The sequence below is a fragment of the Pan paniscus genome, chromosome 1, assembly GCF_029289425.2.
Source record: "Pan paniscus chromosome 1, NHGRI_mPanPan1-v2.0_pri, whole genome shotgun sequence".
Taxonomy (NCBI): Eukaryota; Metazoa; Chordata; class Mammalia; order Primates; family Hominidae; genus Pan; species Pan paniscus.
The window spans coordinates 43,688,146-43,713,246 of NC_073249.2; the positions used below are offsets into that span (position 1 = coordinate 43,688,146).

At 54.2% G+C, this 25,101-nt stretch overlaps 1 protein-coding gene across 7 annotated transcripts; it reads left to right on the forward strand.

Moving 5' to 3' along the window:
• The first annotated feature begins 1,408 nt into the window (after positions 1-1,408).
• On the forward strand, positions 1,409-24,075 carry SLC45A3 (solute carrier family 45 member 3). Of its 7 annotated transcripts, none has more exons than XM_003822939.5 (5): positions 1,409-1,553; positions 17,064-17,465; positions 18,333-19,118; positions 19,825-20,090; positions 22,274-24,075. In XM_003822939.5, exons 2-5 carry the CDS (start codon positions 17,294-17,296, stop codon positions 22,709-22,711), a joined length of 1,662 nt encoding a protein of 553 aa, XP_003822987.1. In that variant the 5' UTR covers positions 1,409-1,553; positions 17,064-17,293; the 3' UTR covers positions 22,712-24,075. The 7 variants fall into 7 exon arrangements, with proteins under 7 accessions (XP_003822987.1, XP_014198035.1, XP_034800989.1 ...); XM_014342549.4 differs by having other exon boundaries at positions 17,064-17,380; positions 17,501-19,118; XM_034945098.3 differs by lacking the exon at positions 1,409-1,553 and adding an exon at positions 1,823-2,125.
• The last annotated feature ends 1,026 nt before the right edge of the window (positions 24,076-25,101 follow it).

Consider the following 25,101-nt stretch of genomic DNA (forward strand, 5'->3'; position numbering starts at 1 on the left):
CCTGTCATAAGGCATAAAGCACAAGGGCCCCTGGAAAGAAGTGGTGGGAGGCAGGAGGAAGAGGGGGGCTCTTACTTGTCTGTGGTGCGACAACTCTCTCATGTTCCCAGTGTTCTTTCCCAAGCCTGCAAAATACCACCGTCCACTCTCTCCTGGCTCTGTAATTTTCCAGCTGACCTGAAATTTCCCCTGACTCCTGACCTCTTTCCTGGAGGAGAGGGGACACCAGCTCAGAGACCCTGGACTCCACCCTAGTCTCTCTGCTTGCCACAAGAGGGTATGCCAAAGACTTTGGAAAGCCATCGCCAGGAGGGTCCCCAGGTAGAGGTGTGTCTGCTCCAGGGAGGCAACGCTGAGACAGTTTTCAAGGTAAACTTGTTTAGTGACTCAGAAGGTAGATTCTTGATTTTTCTCTTCTCAACTCTCTCTGGCACCTGCTCTCTGTTCCCCACTACCACCAGGGCGCCACTATTTCCTCTCCCTTCTCTATCTCCCTTTCTTCTCTGCCTCCTTCTACCTCTCAGCTGGAAGGTGCCCTTAGAAATCATTTGGCTAACCCCGTCTTACAGAGGCCCAGAACATGGAAGGGACTTGGCCCACGTTATAGGGCTGTTGACACAGGGCCAGCATTGGAACCCAGTGCCCCAGTGCCTGGTTGGCTAAGGCCAACCAGGTCTTCCCCTTCGAAGGCATCTTCCTGGGACTTTGTAGTATTCAAGTCAACAATCCAACTAAATTGGATTTCTCTCCACCCAATAAAACTCCATGGAGGAAAAAAAGACAAAACTGCCCCCCAACCCCCACCCCCAGGGCCAGCCTGGGACTCCATCAAAGACATTCTGGAACAGGTATCTGTTAAGACCTTGCTCAACAGCTGACAAAGAGAACATTTCATTGGCAATTTATCATCCATTCTTCCCCGTACACACTCTTAAGGAGAAAAAAAATTGGAATTTGGTTTTCAGCGCAGAAAGAGGGATTGAGTTAGCTCTGTCTGCGTCGGAGAATAGCAAAGAGCAGAAGGGTAATTCGGAGAGAATGTGACATCTCCTTTGAAGGGATGGTCCTGGACAGGTAGGGAGCAGCTCTGCCTGGAGATCGGGTGGCCAGAATGGCACGCCTGGGTAATGGTCGCAGCAGACTGGCTCCGAGGAGGGGAGGGGAGGTGCCCCGTGAAGCCGGGTAGCTTTCACCTAAATGTTTGGTGGCGAGCGACAGAGGGGGCGGTGCCCTGCCCTAGGTAATGATAGGGCAGTCTGGGAGCCACGCGGGGGCTGCCCGTTGCGGCGCGGCTACAAAGCCAGCTTCGAGACCTCCCGCTTTCTTCCCCTGGGTACCAGCCCCACCCCTCTATCCCCCCTCGCAGCACCCCCCACCTCCGTCCCGCCTCGCCCCGCCCCCCTCCTGGCAGTCCCAGCGCGCATGCTCTCTCCCCCCGCGGAGTAACCTGGAGATTTAAAAGCCGCCGGCTGGCGCGCGTGGGGGCCAAGGAAGGGGGGGCGGAACCAGCCTGCACGCGCTGGCTCCGGGTGACAGCCGCGCGCCTCGGCCAGGTAGGAGCGCGCCCCCTCCTCTCCCAGGGGTGAGGGTCCCGGCACGGGAAAGGGAGCAGCAGTGCACGGCCGAGCTCCGCGGTGTCGCGTGTTTTGCGCCCCGCGGGATGGGGCCGCGCCGTGGCCGTCCGGGGCGCTGCGCGCCGAGCCCCGCGCGAATCCCAGAGGAGGGCGCGTCCCACACGCTCTGCCGGGGCGGGTGCCGAGTGCCCGGCGCCTGCACGGGTCCCCGCTGAGCTGTGCTTTCTTCCGCGGAGGGCGGGCAGGCAGGAGGTGCCCGCGCTGTCCCAGGCGGGGCGGCGGTGTGGGCGGGGAGCGGCCCCTCCCCGGAGCCCCGGGCCGGGCCGGGCCGACGGCTGGCGGACCGGCCGCTGGCTCCTGTTGCAGCCTCCCGCGTCAGACTTTTCTTTGGAAAGTTGCGTTTATTTTCTTCTCTTGTCTGGGCTTCACCGGAAAGGGGCAGGATGAGTCACTGCGACGCGCACAGTCCGGGACTTGGGGGAGCCGGGACGGGAGCCGACGGCCGCGGCGCCGCGGGGTGCTCAGGCCCGGGCCGGCTTTCTTGAGGAAGAGTGAGTTATTAACAGAGAGGGAAAGGGGACTGAGCCCTCTTGGACTTAGAACTGGGGCGAGCTCTGGGTACAGAGTTGGGACTGGACCGTGTGTGTGTGTGTGTGTGTGTGTGTGTGTGTGTGTGTGTGTGTGTGTGTTACTGTGTCCCCTTTTCAGCCTCAGTTTCCCCCTCTGTGGGGAGAGAAAGGCCGCTGTTTTCTCCTCGCCTCCCAGGTCTCAGGTGGGGAAGGACAGAGTTCTGCAAACGGCAAACAGGTGTGATGTGGTGGTACCTGGGCATCCCGTGCAGCTTCTCAGAGCTCTGGGCCTAGGCAGGCTTGCTGGAAAAGCCCCAGGGACCTGCATGCTTTCTCCCTAGTGCGGGTCAGGCCTTCCTGTAGTCTTCCGCTCCCCCCAGGCACTGCAGTCCTGTGAGTTGCTCTTGCCCTTGACCTCTGAATCAGCCTCCATCTTCCTGACAGACACTCTTGACCTGCTCAGCTTTTCCCCACCCCAGGGCGTGTTCCCTATGCTTCCTCTTTTTCCAAGGGGCCAGAGTTGGGGGTAGGGAGGGGTTTGGCATGGTGGGTACCTGGTGAGGACTCGCCCTTCAGCTGTTACACAGACCCGGTCCCGGTGGAGCAGGGACTAAGAATAGCCCAGCTGCTGTCTTGCTGCCCTGGAGTCTGCAGCCGGGCATTGCCAGTTGACCAGGGACCGCAGTGACCCTTGCTGGGGTCCTGGAACCTTTGCTCAGGGGTGGGGTTGAGGTCCTAGGGGCTTCGGACTACCTTTCCTGAGGCACTTAGCAGATCTCCTTTCAGAGCAGAGACCGCCTTGGTGTAGACTCACCTGCCCGAGGCCTGGGAAACAGGCTGGCCTACTGGGGTGGGAGTGGGAGGGCCCAGGAGGCCCAGGCTAGACGGGAAGCCTGAGGAAACCCATAGAGCAGCATATTGTAGGGGATAAGTGGGACGCAATTTGAGGTCGCAGGCCATTCTGTTGGATCAGTCCCATTCCCTCATTCCTCCCTTATCTCCTCCCACCAGGCCTGTCGTGGAGCCAGGACTCTGTTGTTCTGAAAGTGCTCAGAAAATGCAGCTTGAGTCAGCAGAATGAGTTTGAAGATAAAAATACAGCTGTGGATGAATGTACAGCTGTGGACAGACAGGCCCCAATTTAGTGGGTGTGTGTTAGGGGGAGTTTTCCTATGTATTCATGGAGTGTGTGGTGAACTTCCCCATCCCTCCTGGCTCGCTGAATAACGTTGAAGGAGGAGGAGGAGTAGACAGTGATCCCTGGTGGTCTCCTGAGCCCCTTCCAGGCCACTGGGTGGTGGAGGGATAGTGGAGGCCTCCCTCAAGCTCTCCCCTTACCCAAACTGGAGCTCTCAGCCTGGGCAGGGCTGGTCTGAAGATTCAAAGTAAAGTTAACTTGAAGACTTTAAGTACTATCATCTGGATGTCACAGCCTGATAAGTCAACATGGATAAAAACCCAGACTGTCAGAAAGATAGTTTCTTTTTTTAGACGAAGTTTCACTCTTGATGCCCAGGCTGGAGTGCAATGTCACGATCTCAGCTCACTGCAGCCTCCGCCTCCTGGGTTCAAGTGATTCTCCTCCCTCAGCCTCCCAAGTAGCTGGGATTACAGGAACCCACCACCATGCCTGGGTAATTTTTGTATTTTTAGTAGATACAGGGTTTTACCATGTTGGCCAGGCTTATCTTGAACTCCTGACCTCAGGTGATCCGCCCACCTCAGCCTCCCAAAGTGCTGGGATTACAGGTGTGAGCCACCGCACCCAGCCAGAAAGACAGTTTCTATATTGGCTGCTTCACTAGGTGAGCTCCACCAGCTTGGCAAGTTACATAACCTCATCCAAGCCTCAGTATCCCTGGCTGCAAAATGGGAATGATAATACTTACTGTATAGCTTTGTTAAGTAGATTATAACAGACATAAAATTTATAAACATATAATTACGTGATATATAGTCTAAAAATTATAGCTTTATTAAATATTGTATATAGAATACTAAACTGTGTGTCTGACACATAAGTGCTCAATAAATGTTAGTACCAACTATATATTGTATCGATCATTTGGGACTGAATGGACAGCAGTGCCTAGCCTGGGACTCTCCTCTTGGGCCTTGCTCTTAAAAAACAGAAAACAAAAATCTGCTCTAGACCTTATTTCTTTGGTAGCAAGGTCTCCTGGACTTTGGGGAGTCCGTTGAGAGATTGAGCTTTGGCAAAATGATTTTAATCTGATTTCCTCTTGCACAAGTTATTTAAACTGTTTCAACTTCCTCCTCTGTAAAATGAGGATAATAGTACCTACCTCACAGTATTTCCAGGATTAAATAAGCTGATGTAGGTAAAGCTCTGAGCACAACAGCTGCTTGTAAAAAGAGCTTGATAAATGTCAGCTGCTGTTATTTGGTGACAATGGAGCCAATCATTGTGGTTTACACTTAGAAACCAGAGTTTCTTAGCAAGGGAATCGGCCCATAGATAACTATATGTAAGCTACGAAGGACGCATCTGCAGTTGAACTTGTGGTCCTGTGCAAAGATCACAGCAGGACTGGATGTCCGTGTCTCTCCTCTACTACTCTGCTACTGTGTGACTTCTATTTAATTAGTGCAGAAACCCCTGCCCAGCCTACCTTCCCAGAGTGTACCCCTCAGGCTGGAAAAGGGTACCATGAACGTGAGTGTATATCCTGAGAAGTTAACAGCCTTCTATGCAAACAGGTATTTGTTGTTATTTTTAGGAAAACTGTATAGGGAGGGTGCCCTGAAGTTGGGATTCTGCTCTGTCCTCCCTCCCCAACCCTTAGGATCTTTTGCACTGTTCTTTGGTGTCCAGAAAAAAACCCAGCCTAGCTTTCTTTGAACAGTTAGTGGCCCTGTTTGCTGGGCAGCAGGGGTGGAGACTGGACCAGCTGGTACCAGGCCCAGTGTCTTGAACACTGATGCCACTCGACTCCCAGCAATAGAGCTGGAGTGTTGAGCTTTGTCCAGTGTATTAAGTGTCCCTGCTTGGGCTGGGGAGGGGGGCAGCTGGTGACAGAGCCATCACGGGATGCTCCTGATCCCTGGCCAGAACTTCCTGTTGAATCCTTTTTTCTACTACATGGTCTGTGTTTTCCCCTCCACGGGAAGAAATCCACAGTTTTGCCACCAGCCCTGACTGACTTGTGGAATCTCTTGCTTCTGATGTTGGACATGGGCCTGCTTCCCCTGTTGGCCTTGACTTCATTGCCTGTAAAATGGAGATAAGATTCACCTTGCATGGTTATGGTGAGGATTAAGCGTGATGTGCATATTCAGCCAAGCACCTGCACACGCCAGGTGTTCCATAGATGTTTGTTCCTTTCCCCTTCTTTGTTACTTCTGGAGATCACTTTCTGGGGAGTGGGGACCAGCCAGCAAGAAGGGGTTTGGAGGCCACTTCCTGGTGCTGTAGTCCACAGTCCCCCAGTCACCATATCCAGGATAGCAGGATGCCCAGCCAGAGGGGATACCCTCAGGAGCAGCCAGCCCACAACAGCAGTTCTTGTCTTTCCCCTGTGGTCGCTGTGTGCCCCCCTGCCCCCGGCCTCGCTAATCTCAAGTGTACTTTGAGTTGGCAAATAGTGTTCAAGCTAGGAGTGCCTGGCCCATCCCTAGGGATGTGGCAATTTAGATTCCCACTCCTGGCTCCTGTCCTTAGTGAGCGGAGCACCCAGCTAGCTTGAATGTGGCCCTGCCTGGATCCCAGGCACACTGGTAAAGTCACATCCAGTGGGAATCCTGATTCAGCCTTACCCATAGGCTTTCTCTTGGGTACCTACTCTTCTCAGGGCCTGTGCTTCCTGCTTTCCAGGAGCTGAAGCACTAGTGGGGAGGATGGCAGTGGGGGAAGGACTGCAAATCCAAGACCCCGAGGACCGTGGGCAGCCTCCAACCCTGGGGGCTGCCTGGTTAGAGCAGTTGAGATTTAGCAGGGAGAGGGGATACTTGACGGCTTGGTTTCCAGGGGGCTGTGGAGGAGGTGTGAGATTGGAGCTGGGCAGGGCTCAGGTGGAGGGGACAGGCAGTCCAGGAAGGGGAAGTAACTGGAGCACGGTGACCACGTTGGAAGCAAAAACAAGCCTAGTGCTGATGAATTCCCTTATTTGGGTGCCCATGGAGGTATGCTGAATCATCTAGGGACATGCAGATAGCCAGCCCAGATCTGAGATCAAAACCCAGTCTCATGATTTTGAGTCCGGTATTGTTTCCAGCACACCTCACTGGGGAGAGACCAAAAGGAGGGGTGGGAGTGATTAGAAGTCCCAGGCTCCAAGGGCCTTGTTTTACAGACATACACCCTTTTCTGCTGTTGGGGCTCAGAAAACAATACCCCAAAGTGAAGGCCTCAGAGGCAAAGTTTCTGTCTGATCTCCTGTCTCTTACCCCTTATTCTCTTCTGAGGGAGGCCAAAGCGAATCCCTCTTTTCCAGGGCAGGTCATAGAAACTAGAACCCTTCTCCCCAAAGCCAGCCATACAACCTAAAAATATTACTCTTTCTCCTGGCTTTCTAGGTAAGAACTGGTGATCAAGAAATGATCTGACCTGCCTTGTTTGATAGTAGGTCATAAGGCCCTCATTGCAGAGGGGTCCTACGCCATTCCTGGGAGGAAGAAATCTGGCAACGGAGAGGCCGAGAAGAATCTGGACAGGCCTTGCCGGGCTTCACCCCTCAGTCTAATAGCATTAGCTCATACCATTTTTGTCTGGTCACATTTCTGCATCCTGTGTGTGCTTCCTCAAACCTAAGCATAAAAATGGATACTTAGGCTGGGCGCGGTGGCTCACGCCTGTAATCCCAGCACTTTGGGAGGCCGAGTTGGGTGGATCAGCTGAGGTGAGGTGTTCAAGACCAGCCTGGCCAACACAGTGAAACCCCACCTCTACTAAAAATACAAAAATTAGCCTGGCGTGGTGACACACGCCTGTAGTCCCAGCTACTTGGGAGGTGGAGGCAGGACAATTGCTTGAATCCGGGAGGCAGAGGTTGCAATGAGCTGAGATCGTGCACTGCACACCAGCCTGGGCAACAGAATGAGAGCTAGTCTCAAAAAGAAAAAAGAAAAGATACTTCACCCTGGGTCTTTGGCTTTTCATTTCTAAGGGCTCTTGTGTCATATAAAACTATGATCAAATAAATTTGTATGCTTTTCTCTTTTTTTTTTTTTTTGAAACAGCATCAATTTTGAGATGGCATCTCGCTCTGTTGCCCAGGCTGGAGTGCAGTCACGCAATCTCAGCTCACTGCAACCTCTGCCTCCCAGGTTCAAGTGATTCACCTGCCTCAACCTCCTGAGTAGCTGGGATTACAGGCACGTGCCACCACACCCAGCTAATTTTTGTATTTTTAGTAGAGATGAGGTTTTACCATGTTGCCCAGGCTGGTCTCAAACTCCTGACCTCAAGTCATACGCCTCCCTCAGCCTCCCAAAGTGCTGGGATTACAGGCGTGAGCCACTGTGCCCAGCCTGTTGTGCTTTTCTCTTCTTACCATATCTTTCATTATAGAAGTGTCAGTTCTGACCTTTATGATAGGGAGGAAAAAGGGATCTCCCCCACCCCCACCCCCACCCCTATATTACATGGTACCTACCTGCTTATCCTTCAAGGCTAAGCAACACGGCCATTCCCTCTAGGAAGCCCTGGAAGAACTGCATGTGCCCCCCACATTGGGTCCCACCCCCTCACGTGGATTTGTATCTTCACACTTGTGCCACTGTGCCACCTCATTGCACACCGATTGCATTTCATCCCTTTTGCCAAAGGGAGCTGCGATCAGTTGTTTCTGTGTCCCCAGCATCTTCACAGCAGACTTATACACAATTGAGGCTCTGTGGTGTTGGGTGTGGGTAGGTGGGTTTCAGTGCTGTCTGACATTCCCTTAGGGGAGGTTAGGTTGCATGCACTGAGGTATACTTCCAAGGGTCAGCAAGCTTGGGATCTTTAAATCAGAAAATGAGTTTCTTTGGGAGCCTACCCTTTCCTTGCTCACCACTGAGTGACTGTTTTTGAGAACATACTTGCAGAGTACTGAGTCTGACTTGGAGCCCTCTGTTTATAAATGGGACTGATCACAGACTCTAGGACTCAGATCTAATAAAGCCTTACAGGCCACTAAGTTTGAAACCCTAGAGGTGTGGGACATGGCAGAGTTGGAACCAGCACCGTGGTCTGACTCTTGGTCCAGGGCGCTGCCCATCTGTAGGTTTGCATAGATCTTTAGTCTCCTGGCCTCTTTCCTGTATACCTCACCTCCTAAGGGAGGCCAGGCTAAAGGGAAGACTAGGATTGGCTGTACATGGACAGGGAGAGCTGTCTAGCCTGGCTGACTGGCAGAGTTCAAGTTCAGTAGGAGGAAAGCCATTTAGGCTTCTCTTTTCAGGGGCTGTACGAAAAGGCAGGATGGGGGGAAGGAACTTCCGAGTGGCCTGGACACTGTGCCAAGCTCCCTCTTCCCCCTCCATGTTCATATTCCCCTACCTTGGGCCAAGGAATTTCTTGGTACTGCTGCCCCACCTTGTAGGGAAGCATTTATTGTGGCCCAAGAAGAGAATTCAGTTACTAATTTCTGCCAGGAACAGAGTCCAACTCTGGGAAGGACTAGGGAAGAGGGCAGTTCTACCCCCAGATGTCCTGGTTACTCGGCTTAGTTTCAGGTGACCGCTGACCCTTGGCACTGTGTTGGTACCTGAGAGTGTGTGGGCAGGTGAAGGATGGGGTAAGTGCGGCTGGGGAGTCATTCTCCACCTCATTCCCCTTGACTCATTGGTAGGAGGCCATGAAAGTCCAAATACAAAGTAGGGATTTTATATTCCTATTTCACAAGGGTGAACATGAATCCCTTCCTGAATGTCATGTAGCCTCGTCAGTGAGCCCTTAGCGGGTACCTGCCCGTGAAGAAGCAACTGCCGGGGGTAGGGGGTGCATGTGAGATCACCTGGTTGCACAGATGTAAAGAACCTTCAGCATTATCCAGATTAGCTCTCATTTTACAGGTGTAGAAACTGAGTCCCAGAGAGGTGAGATGGCCTGTCTAGGGTACACAGCTCTTAAAAAAAGTGGCTGAAACAGGACTGCTCTCTCCTGGCTCCCAGTTCAGAGCACCTTCCAGCATTTTCAAATGGTTTGAATTTTCTGCTCAACCACTGTTTATTTGTGCAACCTTGGGCATGTTACGTTCTGAGACTGAGCTGTTCATCTCGAATATGAATATTAAACACCTACCTTGGATTTGGAGCATATGAATTGTATGAGTTATTAGAGAGAAGGTACAATATATCAAGTACCTGGCACACGCTAGACGCCTCTGAGGCAGTTAGTAGGGGTCGGCCACTGTGTTCATTTTCCCTGTGGATGGAAATCGTGCTGTCTCATAACTACGGGATCTTTGTCCCACCTTCTACCTCCCTTCTCAGCCTTCCTCCAGCAGGCAGGTCTGCTGCAGTGACCTCTCCTCACCTGTTGGGGCCAGCACCTGGGGAGGCAGTTGCATTCTTGGCATTCCTCTTGCTGCTAGGGGCTGAAAGAGGCGCTGGTGCGGTGGGGGAGGCACGTGGGTGAGCGGGGGAATGGAAACCGAGAAGAAAGTGTAGTTGGTCTCCCCTAACCACAGCCGCTCCTGTTTGGGAATGAGAAAGCCCTTCCTCCACTGAGGAGGCGACCAAAGAAGTGGCCGCCAGGAACTTTCATATGCTGTATCTCAAACACACTCCACATCTATGAAGTTGGTGGTATTAATCTAAGTTTCTGTGCCTGTAAAATGGGTATACTAATTGTACCCACCTCATCGGATGGTTGGAAGACCAAGACACATGGCAGAGTGCCTAGTACGTATTATAACCTCAATGTTGGCTGCTATTGTGCGTTTTCTTTTCTGTTTTGTGTGTGTGTTTGTGGTTTTTTGTTTGTTTGTTTGTTTGAGACAGAGCCACCCTGTTGCCCAGGGTGGAGTGCAGTGTGGCACGATCTCGGTTCACTGCAACCTTGACTTCCCGGTTTCAAGCAATTCTCATGCCTCAGCCTCCCGAGTAGCTGGGATTACAGGTATGTGCCACTATGTCTGGGCCTGGCTAATTTTTGTATTTTTAGTAGAGACGGGGTTTCACCATTTTGGCCAGGCTGGTGTCAAACTTCTTGACCTCAGGTAATCCGCCCACCTCGGCCTCCCAAGGTGCTGGGATTACAGGCATGAGCCACCATGCCCGGCCTGCTGTTGTTCATTGTGGATGAGGAAACTGAGGCATGGGAAGGTCAAGTTATAGGCTCATGCAATTATAATAAGTGGTGGAGCTGGCATGCAAACCCAGGTCAGGCAGACACCCAAACCCAGGTCAGCCTGCAGAGTCTGCCAGGGTTTGGGGATGTCAGGATTCAGAGGGTTCTGGTCCCTCGGGTGGAAGAGAGCTCCAGGTTGAAGAGCACTGCTGGTCCTGGTTTGGAGGGCATGCCCAGTGTGACCTTGGGTTGCAGCTGTTCTCAGAAACGAAGTGTGATTGGGAGGCCCAGGTGCCTGGAGTCAGAATGTGTGTCTGTATTGACTGTCACCATGGGATTGCCAGGTGACCCTTGGGAGAGTCCCCATGCTTCAGCCCTAGCTTAGGCTGTCCAGGACTGACTCTGGCCAAGGTGAGGGTCAGGCCAGTCCCAGAATCCCTGTCACTGGGTAGGAGAGAGGAGGGGAGGGCAGTGCTGGCTCCAGGGACTGCCCCTCTGTCCCTTCCCCTCCCCTTCCCCCAATCTCCTCTGGCATTTGTTTCCTTTCCAAAGCTGGACTGGAGCTCTCAGACAGGGCAACAAAAGCCACTCTCCACCACGCCACAGCCACCTGTTGGGTTTTCACACATTGGGGGTGAGTGGGGGGAGGGAGCCATTGCCCTTTTCCCAGTGTCTGTGGTGTGCCCCCTCTGCCCCCCTAGGGCCTGGGATTCTCTTTGCTGCCCGAAGTGACGGGCTCAGGAGCTGGAGGGGGTGGGGGCCAGCAGCAGCTGGAAGGGGAATTGAGTGGGAAGGGGCCGGCGCTGGCAGCCGGAGAGAGTTTGATGGATTACTCTGCAGGCCGAGAGGTTTCTCCCTAATCCCCCTTTGTGTCCCGGCCTGCAGCCCCCTCACCCTCTCTGACAAGCTGCTAAGCAGAAGGCTTCCAGTAACGGTGAAGAAAAGGCAGCTCAGCAGGGCGAACTCTAAATCCCTGGCCTCCAGGCCCTGGGGGAGGCAGGCACCAGGGAGCAAGTCCGGGATGGGGCTGGGGTCCCCCGTCCCACTGCCCGCCCTTATTCTTTCTTAGGAGTCCCTGAGGTGGGGGGGGGGCTTCATTCTGAGTGGGGTCCTCAGGTTCCCCTGGGAGCCCTGTGAAGTCGTGGGCCTCCGCTTTTTCTGCAAATCACTGTTTTTTTCTAGGGCAAGACTGGGGAAAGCAGAGGCCCTCACTGCTTTGGAAATATTTGGCCCCAGAGAATCAAAGACTGAGTGGGTTGGGAGTCACCAAAGCCGTGGTTGTCTAATGCCGTGTCCCTCCCACCATCTCCCCAGCAGCCCAAGCACATGGCACCCCTCACAAAGGGGATCTGTCATGATGGGGAGCGCATTGTCTCACAAGAATGCTCATTTCCAGGTCTCCTGGCTAGTGCAGGCTCTTTCTGGGGTGTCCCCAAGGCTCCCGTGGAGCTGCCGTGAGGGTGGGGCTCGTGGGGAGTGCAGTGTGCCAGGTTTCATTAGGTAAGGTGACAGCATTGGTCCCGTGGGACTGGGGCGAGGAGGGGGTGGGTAATGGGGAGGAGGGCTGGGGAACCCCCAGACCTGAGAGGTCTACTCCCTGCCCCCAACCTAGAGGACCCTGGAGAGCTCAGTTTGGAGCAAGGTGCTGGGGTCGCCCCTTCTCTGCCATCTCACTGACCTGGGGCAGGGCAGCCTTGGTGGGGTGTGTGTCCGGGAGGTTGGCCCAGGGTGACCCCACCCGCTTTCCTCAGCTGAGTCATTATTCCTCGTGCCTCACCAGCCCCCGATTTCCCCTTCTGTGGGGAGGGCTGCGGGGTGGCTGTGAAGGGGGAGAGGAGCCGCTTCTGAGGAGCCTGGGAGAAAGCAGAGTGTCTTTGTGAGTGTGCAGGGAACACGCAGGGTCGCTGAGCCTGCGGGGTCAGGGTGGGGGCTACAGCCGTTTGATGTGCCTGGGTGGGGTTTGACGCTGGCCTGCATAAAGAAGCCTTAGAATTGCTGCATGACACAGGCCTGGGGTGGGGGCTGCCCCCAGCCTGGGCTTCCACGGGCCTCTGTCTGTCAGTAGAGGGAATCTGCTCCCCCAGCTCCACCTCAGCCGTGCGGGGTGGCAGGAGCCCCTTTGAAAGCCCTCAAAGACCTCTTTATACATCCCCCTCTGACCCTCCCTTCCCTTAGGGAGCTACCAGGGAGTGGGCTCGGGTCAGCTTTCCTCCTTCTCTGCCACTCTGTCTTCTGTATTTTGGACAAAGTTCAGGCCAAGTTTGTTCCTGTTGCTCAGTTTCATTTCCCCCAAAACTCCCTTTTTGGGGTCTGGTCTGAAGTGGGGGCTTTCCAGTCCAGGAGGGTTTATCTGAGCCACTCACCACCTTTGAGCCCATAGGAGCTGCTCCCTCTGGAGTTGGGCCTGCAAAGTCCTCGGTGTGTGGGGAGCACCTGGGAGGAGGAGGACTTAAGCCCTCACCCTTGCTTCTACTGCCACCCCTTGCTCTTAGCCATTCATTCATTAGGTAAACATTTCCCGGCCCCTTTTCTTGCTGGGGTGGGAGCCAGCCCTGGGGGTGTCACATATTGGGATGCATAGGGGCATGTATCTCCCAGTACCTGGAGGGGTGCAGTGGGGATCCAGGTTCACTGACCTTGCCCAGGGCCCTTGGTCTCTCTGGGTTTTGATTCTTTTCCCCCAAGGATGAGGAAGGATGACCTGGGGCAGAGCTCCAGAAAGGTTCCCAGAGGCCTTAGGTTTCCTCCAGCTTTCTTGCTGTCTTGCCATTGCTGGGCCCAGAGAGGAGGGGAGATGTTTGGAACTTGAGAGGGACTTGTCCTAGAAGGCTGCCTGTTCCTTGCGTTTCTGAGAGGTCAGCCCCTCCACTTCCTTCCTCTTCCTGCCCACTCCTTGCCAGGTGAACGCTCTGAGGCTGGCTCTTCTGGTTGATCTTGTCTTTGCCAAAGTGTTCCAGGAGTAGTAGGGCAGGAGGATTTTAGAAGCATCTCCAAGACTGGAGGGTGTAAGGGAGAATTGGACCCTGTCCCCAGGAGGACGGGGGAGTTCCGCAGACTTGGGGCAGGAGGCGGGGTTCCAACACTGATCTGTCACTTGCAAGCTTTGGCAAGAAGCTTGCCCTGAGGCTGCTGATGGGAGTGGTGGCCAGGAAAGTGGTACTGAAAGACTTCTTGTTCTCTGACCTCCCTGAGCCTGAGAACTGAGAAAGGCTGGGCTCCTCCGTTTGTGCTCCAGGGAAGGCGGCCCTGGAGGGGGGATGGCGAGCAGCTGGACTTAGTGCTCAGGAGTCCTCTGTGGTCTCCTTAGCCCGAGGACCCTGGAGGAGGGATGAAATGACAGGGACTGGGGCACTGGAAAGCATGCAAGGATAAGAAAAGGGGGCTTTGGAGGGTAGTGTGTGCTTATGGGCTTGGAACTTCTCAGGCAATTCCGGGCTGGGAAGAGTAAAGTCTGGGGGTATCGAGAGGACTCTGGACCCGCTGGGCAGAGTAGAACTCAAACGAGGGAGGATGGACTCTGCAACCAAAGAATACAGGGGTGCTTGAAGCCTGCACCCCTCCTAGTCAAATCCTTTCCCCACCTGGCCCAACCCCAAGTTAGCAGGTAAAGAATCTCTGGGTGGGGATGGGGGGCATTGGAGAAAGGTACCCCAGGAACTGGGAGGCTACTAATGAGCTATCTGGGCTGTAGGAGGATGGTGGGGGGCACTCTTCTCTTTACCTCTTTCTTTTTGTCTTTTTCCCATGTGGGCTAAGAAGGATCCTGCTAATTCCTGGGGGGCCTGGGAACTGGATTAAGGGAGGGGCAAGGCAGGTGGGGTGATTAATGGTTGCTGGACAGCTGTGGTTTATTTATTTTTTTTATTTTTTAGAGACCAGGTCTCACTCTGTTGCCCAGGCTGGAGAACACTGGCACGATCATAGCTCACTTGCAGCCTCGAACTCCTGGACTCAGGAGATCCTCCCACCTCAGCCTCCTGAGTAGCTGGGATTATAGGTGCATGCCACCATGCCCAGCTAATTTTTATTTATTTATTTTTTATTTTATGTATTTATTTTTATTTGAGATGGAGTTTCACACTGTCATGGGGCTGGAGTGCAGTGGCACAATCTCGGCTCACTGCAACCTCCACCTCCCAGGCTCAAGCAATTCTCCTCCTTCAGCCTCCCGAGTAGCTGGGATTGTAGGCGCACGCCACCATGCCCAGCTAATTTTTGTATTTTTAGTAGAGATGGGGTTTCACCACGTTGGCCAGGCTGGTCTCGAACTTCCTGACCTCAGGTAATTTGCCTGCTTTGGCCTCCCAAAGTGCTGGGATTACAGGCATGAGCCACTGTACCTGGCCTATTTTATTTTTATTTTTGTAGAAACAGGGTCTTGCTATGTTGCCCAGGCTGTTCTTAAGCTCCTGCCCTCAAGCCATCATCCCACTCCAGCCTCCCAAAGTGCTGAGATTACAGATGTGAGCCACTGTGCCTGGCCTGCAATTTATTTTAAACAATAGGGAGCAGCCAGGACTTAGAGAATGGGTGCAGGTTATAGGCGAGGCTGGGTCTAACAAAGTCTCTGTTTGCTCAGGGAGGACCTGGTCTCCTGAAAACCCAGAGCAGGTTAGCATTCAGGGCCCTCCCAGAACAAGGGTGGGGAGTGGAATGGGCTGGAAGCCTTTGGCCGCAGAACCCCTCCCTTTAGGCTGGATAGCACTGCCTCTTGGTCTCTGTGCTGTCTCCTGCTTTCCTTCTTGGGGACACTGTGGAAATGCAGCAATGAGATGCTCAAGTTGAACCTATGACAGCTCAGCTAAGACTGAGGTCTGGCCTTCCACCTTCCTTTTGGAGACAGTATGGGTCAGTATTTTACACCCCTTCTCATGCCACCTCCGTAGGAGGCCGTGTGCCCCATCCCAAAGGGTGAGTCTGAGCAGGATTTAGGGGAGGAGGCTGCTGGTTGCCCAGCCTTATCTCAATTCCCTTCCTTCATGATCTGCCAGCTGCAAAGCCCCTGAAGGTGGTGGTGGAGTGAACAGACCTTACCCAGGACTGATAGCCATCTGATGTTTTTTTAGGCAGTGTCTCCCTCTGTCACCCAGACTGGAGGCAGTGGTCCAATCACTGCGCGCTGCACCCTTGACCTCCCAGGCTCAAGCAATCCTCCCATCTCAGCCTCTTAAGTAGCTGGGACCACAGGTGCATACTACCACGCCTGGATAATTTTTAAATTTTTTGTAGAGAGGGGGTCTCGCTGTGTTGCCCAGGCTGGTCTCAAACTCCCGGGCTCAAGTGATCCTCCTGCCTTGGCCTCTTGAAGTTCTGGGATTATAGGCATGAGCCACCACACTCAGTCCTGGCTGATTTCTCTGTGGCACAGCTCAGAGCACCCACAACATGCTTTGTAATATGCAAGGCCCCATGGGGTTTAGTATTGTGTGAAAAGATAAGAGAAGTTGAAGTGCCTTTTATAATGAGGTGCTGAGATTGGCAGAGGGCATGAGTAGGGGCTGGGGGTGGTGGAGGCACCTGCCACCATGCCTGGCTAATTTTTGTATTTTTAGCAGAGACGGGGTTTCACCATGTTGGCCAGGCTGGTCTTGAACTCCTGACCTCAAGTGATCCGCCTGCCTTGGCCTCCCAAAGTGCTGGGATTACAGGCGTGCACCACCACACCCAGCTTTTCATAGTCACTTCTAAGCAGAGGCTTAGATACTGCAATGGGTGTATTGTCGGGAAGCAAGACTTGGAGACCGCTTGCTTGGCGGGGGAGGTACAGGATGGTTCTCTCTGCACAGGAGGCAGGGCTAGCAGGAAGGGGTGTGGGACTTCTCTGCTGAAAATTGAAAAGAGCACAGAAAAATTCCTCTCTCTGCCATTTAAGAGCACAGAAAGGCTGCCCTGGAAGTGACTGGGCATCCTGTCAGCTTGGGGGAGTCACTGGTATCATTACAGGTGTTGCCAGGTGGTGTGGTTTCATGCCCCTGTGAGCTAGAACCTGGGGACGGCTCCACTGTCCCATGACAGTTGGACGGCCACGTGAGGGATTGTTTCTTCCCCTTGAACGTTGAACTCAGGGAGAAACTCAAGGGAGAGATTTTCAGGCCTAGGCTCACCCCAGGGAGCCTTCTCTAAGTTAAAACCCAACCCAACAAAACAGCCTCTCCTCCCTTTCCCCTTCATCCTGGTCTTTGGGGTTAGGGGTTGTGGTGCAATGTGGCTCATGGCCAAGCAATGCAGAATAGGAAGTGTTACTCTTAACAAAGGGGAATTGAACACCCCAGGTTTGGGGAGTAGAAAGACAAAAGCAAACAAACCAGGCCTGGCAGAGGGTCTCCAGGGGCACCTTGATAGCTGGGCAACTAAAAATTCAGTTGGTTTGATTGCTCCCTCCCGCTCCCCAATACTAACAGGGAAGGGAAATTGTAGATTTTTCAAAACAGAGAATAACCAACATCTGTTTGGCTGTGGAGTGTGCTGAGGTTTAAAAAATCATATTTACCTTATTAATTATGTCAGCCTTAGGCTAATATTAACATGCATTTCCTGACTGGGCAGAAGGGGGTGGCACCTCGGTGACAGGGCCAGTCGCCAGCCTGTGAATAATCAGGATCCAGACAATTTAGAGCAAATCGTGGAGACCTGGCTCCCAGGACTTTAACACCCCGTGTGCTTGTGATTGCCCCGCCCTTCTAGGATCTGAGTGATGAGACGTGTCCCCACTGAGGTGCCCCACAGCAGCAGGTGTTGAGCATGGGCTGAGAAGCTGGACTGGCACCAAAGGGCTGGCGGAAATGGGCGCCTGGCTGATTCCTAGGCAGTTGGCGGCAGCAAGGAGGAGAGGCCGCAGCTTCTGGAGCAGAGCCGAGACGAAGCAGTTCTGGAGTGCCTGAACGGCCCCCTGAGCCCTACCCGCCTGGCCCACTATGGTCCAGAGGCTGTGGGTGAGCCGCCTGCTGCGGCACCGGAAAGCCCAGCTCTTGCTGGTCAACCTGCTAACCTTTGGCCTGGAGGTGTGTTTGGCTGCAGGCATCACCTATGTGCCGCCTCTGCTGCTGGAAGTGGGGGTAGAGGAGAAGTTCATGACCATGGTGCTGGGTGAGTCACTACATCCTCCTTCCTTCCTGTTCCAGATACGTGCCACCTGGGATGTGGGACAGGAGTACCTCTGCCCTGGGAGCTGCTTGGAGGGAGAGGTGGTCTGCTGGGAAGGCATTGCTGGGCAGGAGGGTGACCCTGGGCTGAGGGGGCACACCAAGAGAAAGAAGAGAATACCAAGGACATACCCCAGTCACCTCTGGATCCCTGGTCCTGCACAGAGCCTGGCTCATAGGAGACACTGGAGAAATGCTCCTAACCTTTGGCTAGCCCTTTTATAATTTATAGCGATTATCTCATTTAATGCTTACAACCACCATTTGAGGTGATCCATTTTACAGAGAAGGAAGCAGAGGCTTTTAAGAGGTTAGGTAAGTCTTAGCCAAAGCCAAATAGCAGCTGAACAGTAGAGCTGGGACTCCATCAAGGTCTCCCAGCCGGGGCTTGCTCCTACCCCTAGGACAAGGGGCGGACTCCTGACTCTGCAGATAAATTCTACAAAAGCCCACAGAAGGCAAGTAGTAACCATTGTGTGACAACCCCTCACCCCCAGGAAGAGGGGCCCCTGTGAGGATTGCAGGCTCTGGAGTCACACTGCTTGTTGAAACGCTGCCTCTTACCCTCCCTAGGTCTGCGCCTTTGAATAAGTATCACTTCTTAGTTGCTCCATGCCTCAGTTTGTCCATCTGAAAATGGGGGCATCTGTAATGCCTGTGTTACGAGGAGTAAATTACAGCATCCCCGTGAAGACGTAGCACAGTGTCGAGTATGGAATGTTATTTCCATCCTTCTCACGGAGCTTGGTTCCCCTTCCCCTTGCCCTTTACTTGTCCCAGCCATTGACTCATACTACTTCCCTTCTTGCAGGCATTGGTCCAGTGCTGGGCCTGGTCTGTGTCCCGCTCCTAGGCTCAGCCAGTGACCACTGGCGTGGACGCTATGGCCGCCGCCGGCCCTTCATCTGGGCACTGTCCTTGGGCATCCTGCTGAGCCTCTTTCTCATCCCAAGGGCTGGCTGGCTAGCAGGGCTGCTGTGCCCGGATCCCAGGCCCCTGGAGCTGGCACTGCTCATCCTGGGCGTGGGGCTGCTGGACTTCTGTGGCCAGGTGTGCTTCACTCCACTGGAGGCCCTGCTCTCTGACCTCTTCCGGGACCCGGACCACTGTCGCCAGGCCTACTCTGTCTATGCCTTCATGATCAGTCTTGGGGGCTGCCTGGGCTACCTCCTGCCTGCCATTGACTGGGACACCAGTGCCCTGGCCCCCTACCTGGGCACCCAGGAGGAGTGCCTCTTTGGCCTGCTCACCCTCATCTTCCTCACCTGCGTAGCAGCCACACTGCTGGTGGCTGAGGAGGCAGCGCTGGGCCCCGCCGAGCCAGCAGAAGGGCTGTCAGCCCCCTCCTTGCCGCCCCACTGCTGTCCATGCCGGGCCCGCTTGGCTTTCCGGAACCTGGGTGCCCTGCTTCCCCGGCTGCACCAGCTGTGCTGCCGCATGCCCCGCACCCTGCGCCGGCTCTTCGTGGCTGAGCTGTGCAGCTGGATGGCATTCATGACCTTCACGCTGTTTTACACGGATTTCGTGGGCGAGGGGCTGTACCAGGGCGTGCCCAGAGCTGAGCCGGGCACTGAGGCCCGGAGACACTATGATGAAGGTAAGGCCTTGGCAGCCAGCAGAGGCTGGTGTGGGAGCTGCCCACCAGAGACGACACTCGGGGCTGTGTCTGGGCTGGTGCCTCTCCATCCTGGCCCCGACTTCTCTGTCAGGAAAGTGGGGATGGACCCCATCTGCATACACGGCTTCTCATGGGTGTGGAACATCTCTGCTTGCAGTTTCAGGAAGGCCTCTGGCTGCTCTAGGAGTCTGATCAGAGTCATTGCCCCAGTTTGACAGAAGGAAAGGCGGAGCTTATTCAAAGTCTAGAGGGAGTGGAGGAGTCAAGGCTGGATTTCAGATCTGCCTGGTTCCAGCTGCAGTGTGCCCTCTGCTCCCCCAACGACTTTCCAAATAATCTCACCAGCGCCTTCCAGCTCAGGCGTCCTAGAAGCGTCTTGAAGCCTATGGCCAGCTGTCTTTGTATTCCCTCTCACCCGCCTGTCCCCACAGCTGAGACTCCCAGGAAACCTTCAGACCACCTTCCTCTGCCTTCAGCAAGGGGCTTTGCCCACATTCTCTGAGGGTCAGTGGAAGAACCTAGACTCCCATTGCTACAGGTAGAAAGGGGAAGGGTGCTGGGGAGCAGGGCTGGTCCACAGCCGGTCTCGTGCAGCAGGTACCTGTGGTCCCGCCTTCTCATCTCCCCAAGACTGCTCCTACCCTTCCCTCCCAGGCCCTGTCTGATGGCCTCTCTCCCTCTGCAGGCGTTCGGATGGGCAGCCTGGGGCTGTTCCTGCAGTGCGCCATCTCCCTGGTCTTCTCTCTGGTCATGGACCGGCTGGTGCAGCGATTCGGCACTCGAGCAGTCTATTTGGCCAGTGTGGCAGCTTTCCCTGTGGCTGCCGGTGCCACATGCCTGTCCCACAGTGTGGCCGTGGTGACAGCTTCAGCCGCCCTCACCGGGTTCACCTTCTCAGCCCTGCAGATCCTGCCCTACACACTGGCCTCCCTCTACCACCGGGAGAAGCAGGTACTCATTGGCCAGTGGGTGGAGTCAGGGTGGGAGGGGTGGTCTGGGTTTTTGGGAGGCCAACTAGCTCAGAACCTGGTATCTGGCAAGCAACTTTGGAGAATGCTTCTTTGAATCAGAGAAGAAGCTTATCCTAGCCCCAGGGCCAGAGGCTTGGGCTGCAGAAGAGTGTAGATTAGATTCTGGGAATGACTTCCTGGGGTCAGGACTGTGTAGCACTTGAATGGATGATTGCAGGAAATGCAAAATACGTTAGTGGGAATCCCGAAGGGTCAGGCCAGCAGGAGCCCTAGGCTTCTAGGCTGGTTGTTCTATGAAGAGGCAGGGCGCTGAATCAGATGACCCCTGGGCCATTCAGCCTCAGCAGATGGGAGTGGGAATGGTCCGGCCTTAGCAACACCTTTCTTCAGGGAGCAGCAACCTGACTTAGCCTGTATCCTACTCTGGTCTCTGAGATGGGGCAGGCTCCTTCCTACCCCCTTTCTTTCTGGCTTATTTTTCTTTTCTGTCTAATTCCCTTTTCTTTTCCTGCGTCCCTCCTTTGCCTCCTTCCCTTTCTCCTTCCCCTTCCCCTGTGGCAGATATCTGAGCTTGACACCTGACCCACTCACTTGGGCACTGTGTAAGTTGTGGGGACCTCCTTCTTGGTTGGCCCTACACTAACCAGCCCCTCCAGGGGCCCCTTTCCTTGGGAAGCCACCTAACCCAGGCAGTGTGGTCATCCTTGTCCCCTCCACTGACCTCACTGAGCTACAAACCTGGGTGCTGGACTCTGCCTTGAAGGGCATGGAGTTGGGGTGTCCCAAGGGAGGAGGAGATGCAGGACTGCTCTCATAGAGCTCTCAGACTGTAGGGAAGACCTGCCCCTGCGTCTCGTAGCACTTGAGGAGAGGAGTAGGTAAGTTCGTAGCTGAGAGGCTGGTTAACTGAGTAGGTAGCTGCAGGGGTGAGAGGTATGGAGGGGAGGGGCTAAGGTTTCGGTTGGGGGAGTCTGGTCCCTGAGACCCCTGTTAGCCCACTGATAACCTTGTTCAGCCTTCACTCTTCTGCTTGCCTGGGCTGGGGGCAGGGGGCTGGCATCAGTGGCTAGGCCTGAGTGTGTGCTGTCGTGCCAGGGAACGTTCTGGGGCTAGCCATCTTCTCCAGATGGAGGAGCATGTCTGTCCTCGGACCACTCCAGACTCCAACCTCAGCGGACATTCCTGGGGTGGCAGGCAGGGAGGAGAAGTCCTGGGAGGCCCCTTCCTAACAGCAGCTGATGGCAGACTTGGCACTGCACGCTGTCTGCCTGTTTCTTTGCCCACTTGTTGAGCTGCATGGTGAGCCGTGGGCTTCCCTGGCGTCAGGTTTGAGCTCTGCCATGGCTCCCACCTCGCAAATGCCCCCAACTCAACTCTTCTGGCATGGGGACAATGTTGGATAAGACCTGGCCTTGTCCTTAAATAGGAGGCTCTGGGCCATCAAGGGCAGGGGTTGGGGGGATGGTGGTCGACCAGTCACTCTGATCTAAGTCAGACAGCAGGAAGGAAGTGAGAAGCCTTCAACATTAGCACAGCTGGGGCTGGGGGAGGTGGGAAGAGGGACATTCCTCCTGCTTGGGGTCTACTGGATTCTCCCTGCCCCAAGGCTGGGGACAAGGGAGCTCATGGCAGGGCAGCTACCCTAGTGGCATCTGGGACCCCAGAGAAGCAGAGCTTCTCTGCACCGGGCAATGAGGATTTCCAGATGTCAGAGTGGAGGGCAGGCAGGAAGGAAGGTTAGGAGAGCCTGCGTGGGGTTTGGGCCATCAGGGGCCCTGCCTTGGCTTTTGTTCCTCTGTTCTGTGCATCTCTTACCACCGTCTTCATTCCCCCTGTGTCTTTTCCTTACCTTGGAGCTCTGTTCTCTCTGATCTGTGATATTGAGTTTGTCTGCCTCTTACCTGTTCTAAGAGGCTAGAGGAGACCTAGACTTCTGGGTTCACATTTGTCCCCGCCCCACCCCGTTACCCTTCTCCCACTCCTGAGGAAGGGTCCTGGATAGACCTGGACCAAGTAGGGTCTCCATCTTCTCTCCTGCTCCTGATTCTCATGAAGTCCCATTGCTCCTGGGATGGAGGCAAGGGTCTGTTCTCACAGCTGGGGTGGTGCCACTGCTGGGTACACACCTGTCCTCTTCCCCTTTTCTTCACCCCTCTGCCTTAGGTGTTCCTGCCCAAATACCGAGGGGACACTGGAGGCGCTAGCAGTGAGGACAGCCTGATGACCAGCTTCCTGCCAGGCCCTAAGCCTGGAGCTCCCTTCCCTAATGGACACGTGGGTGCTGGAGGCAGTGGCCTGCTCCCACCTCCACCCGCACTCTGCGGGGCCTCTGCCTGTGATGTCTCCGTACGTGTGGTGGTGGGTGAGCCCACCGAGGCCAGGGTGGTTCCGGGCCGGGGCATCTGCCTGGACCTCGCCATCCTGGATAGTGCCTTCCTGCTGTCCCAGGTGGCCCCATCCCTGTTTATGGGCTCCATCGTCCAGCTCAGCCAGTCTGTCACTGCCTATATGGTGTCTGCCGCAGGCCTGGGTCTGGTCGCCATTTACTTTGCTACACAGGTAGTATTTGACAAGAGTGACTTGGCCAAATACTCAGTGTAGAAAACTTCCAGCACATTGGGGTGGAGGGCCTGCCTCACTGGGTCCCAGCTCCCCCTCCTGTTAGCCCCATGGGGCTGCTGGGCTGGCCGCCAGTTTCTGTTGCTGCCAAAGTAATGTGGCTCTCTGCTGCCACCCTGTGCTGCTGAGGTGCGTAGCTGCACAGCTGGGGGCTGGGGCGTCCCTCTCCTCTTTCCCCAGTCTCTAGGGCTGCCTGACTGGAGGCCTTCCAAGGGGGTTTCAGTCTGGACTTATACAGGGAGGCCAGAAGGGCTCCATGCACTGGAATGCGGGGACTCTGCAGGTGGATTACCCAGGCTCAGGGTTAACAGCTAGCCTCCTGGTTGAAACACACCTAGAGAAGGGTTTTTGGGAGCTGAATAAACTCAGTCACCTGGTTTCCCACCTCTAAGCCCCTTAACCTGCAGCTTCGTTTAATGTAGCTCTTGCATGGGAGTTTCTAGGATGAAACACTCCTCCATGGGATTTGAACATATGAAAGTTATTTGTAGGGGAAGAGTCCTGAGGGGCAACACACAAGAACCAGGTCCCCTCAGCCCACAGCACTGTCTTTTTGCTGATCCACCCTCCTCTTACCTTTTATCAGGATGTCGCCTGTTGGTCCTTCTGTTGCCATCACAGGGACACAGGCATTTAAATATTTAACTTATTTATTTAACAAAGTAGAAGGGAATCCATTGCTAGCTTTTCTGTGTTGGTGTCTAATATTTGGGTAGGGTGGGGGATCCCCAACAATCAGGTCCCCTGAGATAGCTGGTCATTGGGCTGATCATTGCCAGAATCTTCTTCTCCTGGGGTCTGGCCCCCCAAAATGCCTAACCCAGGACCTTGGAAATTCTACTCATCCCAAATGATAATTCCAAATGCTGTTACCCAAGGTTAGGGTGTTGAAGGAAGGTGGAGGGTGGGGCTTCAGGTCTCAACGGCTTCCCTAACCACCCCTCTTCTCTTGGCCCAGCCTGGTTCCCCCCACTTCCACTCCCCTCTACTCTCTCTAGGACTGGGCTGATGAAGGCACTGCCCAAAATTTCCCCTACCCCCAACTTTCCCCACCGGCTCCACAACCCTGTTTGGAGCTACTGCAGGACCAGAAGCACAAAGTGCGGTTTCCCAAGCCTTTGTCCATCTCAGCCCCCAGAGTATATCTGTGCTTGGGGAATCTCACACAGAAACTCAGGAGCACCCCCTGCCTGAGCTAAGGGAGGTCTTATCTCTCAGGGGGGTTTAAGTGCCGTTTGCAATAATGTTGTCTTATTTATTTAGCAGGGTGAATATTTTATACTGTAAGTGAGCAATCAGAGTATAATGTTTATGGTGACAAAATTAAAGGCTTTCTTATATGTTTATTGGCATGTGTTTCTTTTATGAGGGGGAAAGTCCTGATCTTTCTACAACATTCTTAACTCTCAGTTCAGGGAGCCCTTTGGCTTTTGACAGCTTCACTTCCCAGTGGCCACCAGCAGGTGGAGGCATAGACCGGCACTCTTTGTGTCAATTGCCAATTGGGGGGGGTTGTGCTGCACCTTGGACTGGGGGGTTTCAGAGTTGGGGAGAGGGGGTCAGAAAGAGTCTGAAGTGTGGGGCAATGGTGGCATTTTCCTTCTAAAAGACCCCTGAGTAGGGATGGGCATGATGACTCACGCCTGTAATCCCAGCACTTTGGGAGGCTGAGGCAGGTGGATCACTTGAGGTCAGGAGTTCTGAGACCAGCCTGGCCAACATGATGAAACCCTGTCTCTACTAAAAATATAAAAAATTAGCCAGGTGTGGTGGTGCGTGCCTGTAATCCCAGCTACTCGGGAGGCTGAGGCGGGAGAATCGCTTGAATCCAGGAGGTGGAGGTTGCAGTGAGCCGAGATCGTGCCATTGCACTCCATCCTGGGTGACAAGAGTGAAACTCCATCTCAAAAAATGAAAAAAAAAAAAAAAAAAACCCATAGTGTGGCCAGGAGATGGAACAAGCACCCATCACCCACAGCATGGGAATAGGGAATGCACTTGGCATGTGCACGATGAGGCTTTTGACCCCACTGTGCCTTGGTTCATGCCCCTTCCCCTCTCCTCCACCCTCGTGCCAGGTCCAGGTCAAACTCAGAGTCTTCCCTGCCATCTCCCCGATGCCTCCAACCTCGACTGGCCTTCCAGTTCCTTAAATTCCCAAGAGTTCAGTTCCGTTAATAACCTGTGCAAGGGCTTGTTTTACCTATTTTTAAAAAATGTTCTACATTTAACTTTTTTGTTACGGAAAATTTCAAATATACACAAGTAGGGAGCCAGATATAAAGAACCAAGCTGCAACAGTTATTAACATTCTGCTGCTTTGTTTCATCTTTCCCTTTCCCCCATCCCCTAGGGTATTTTTAAAGCTCGTG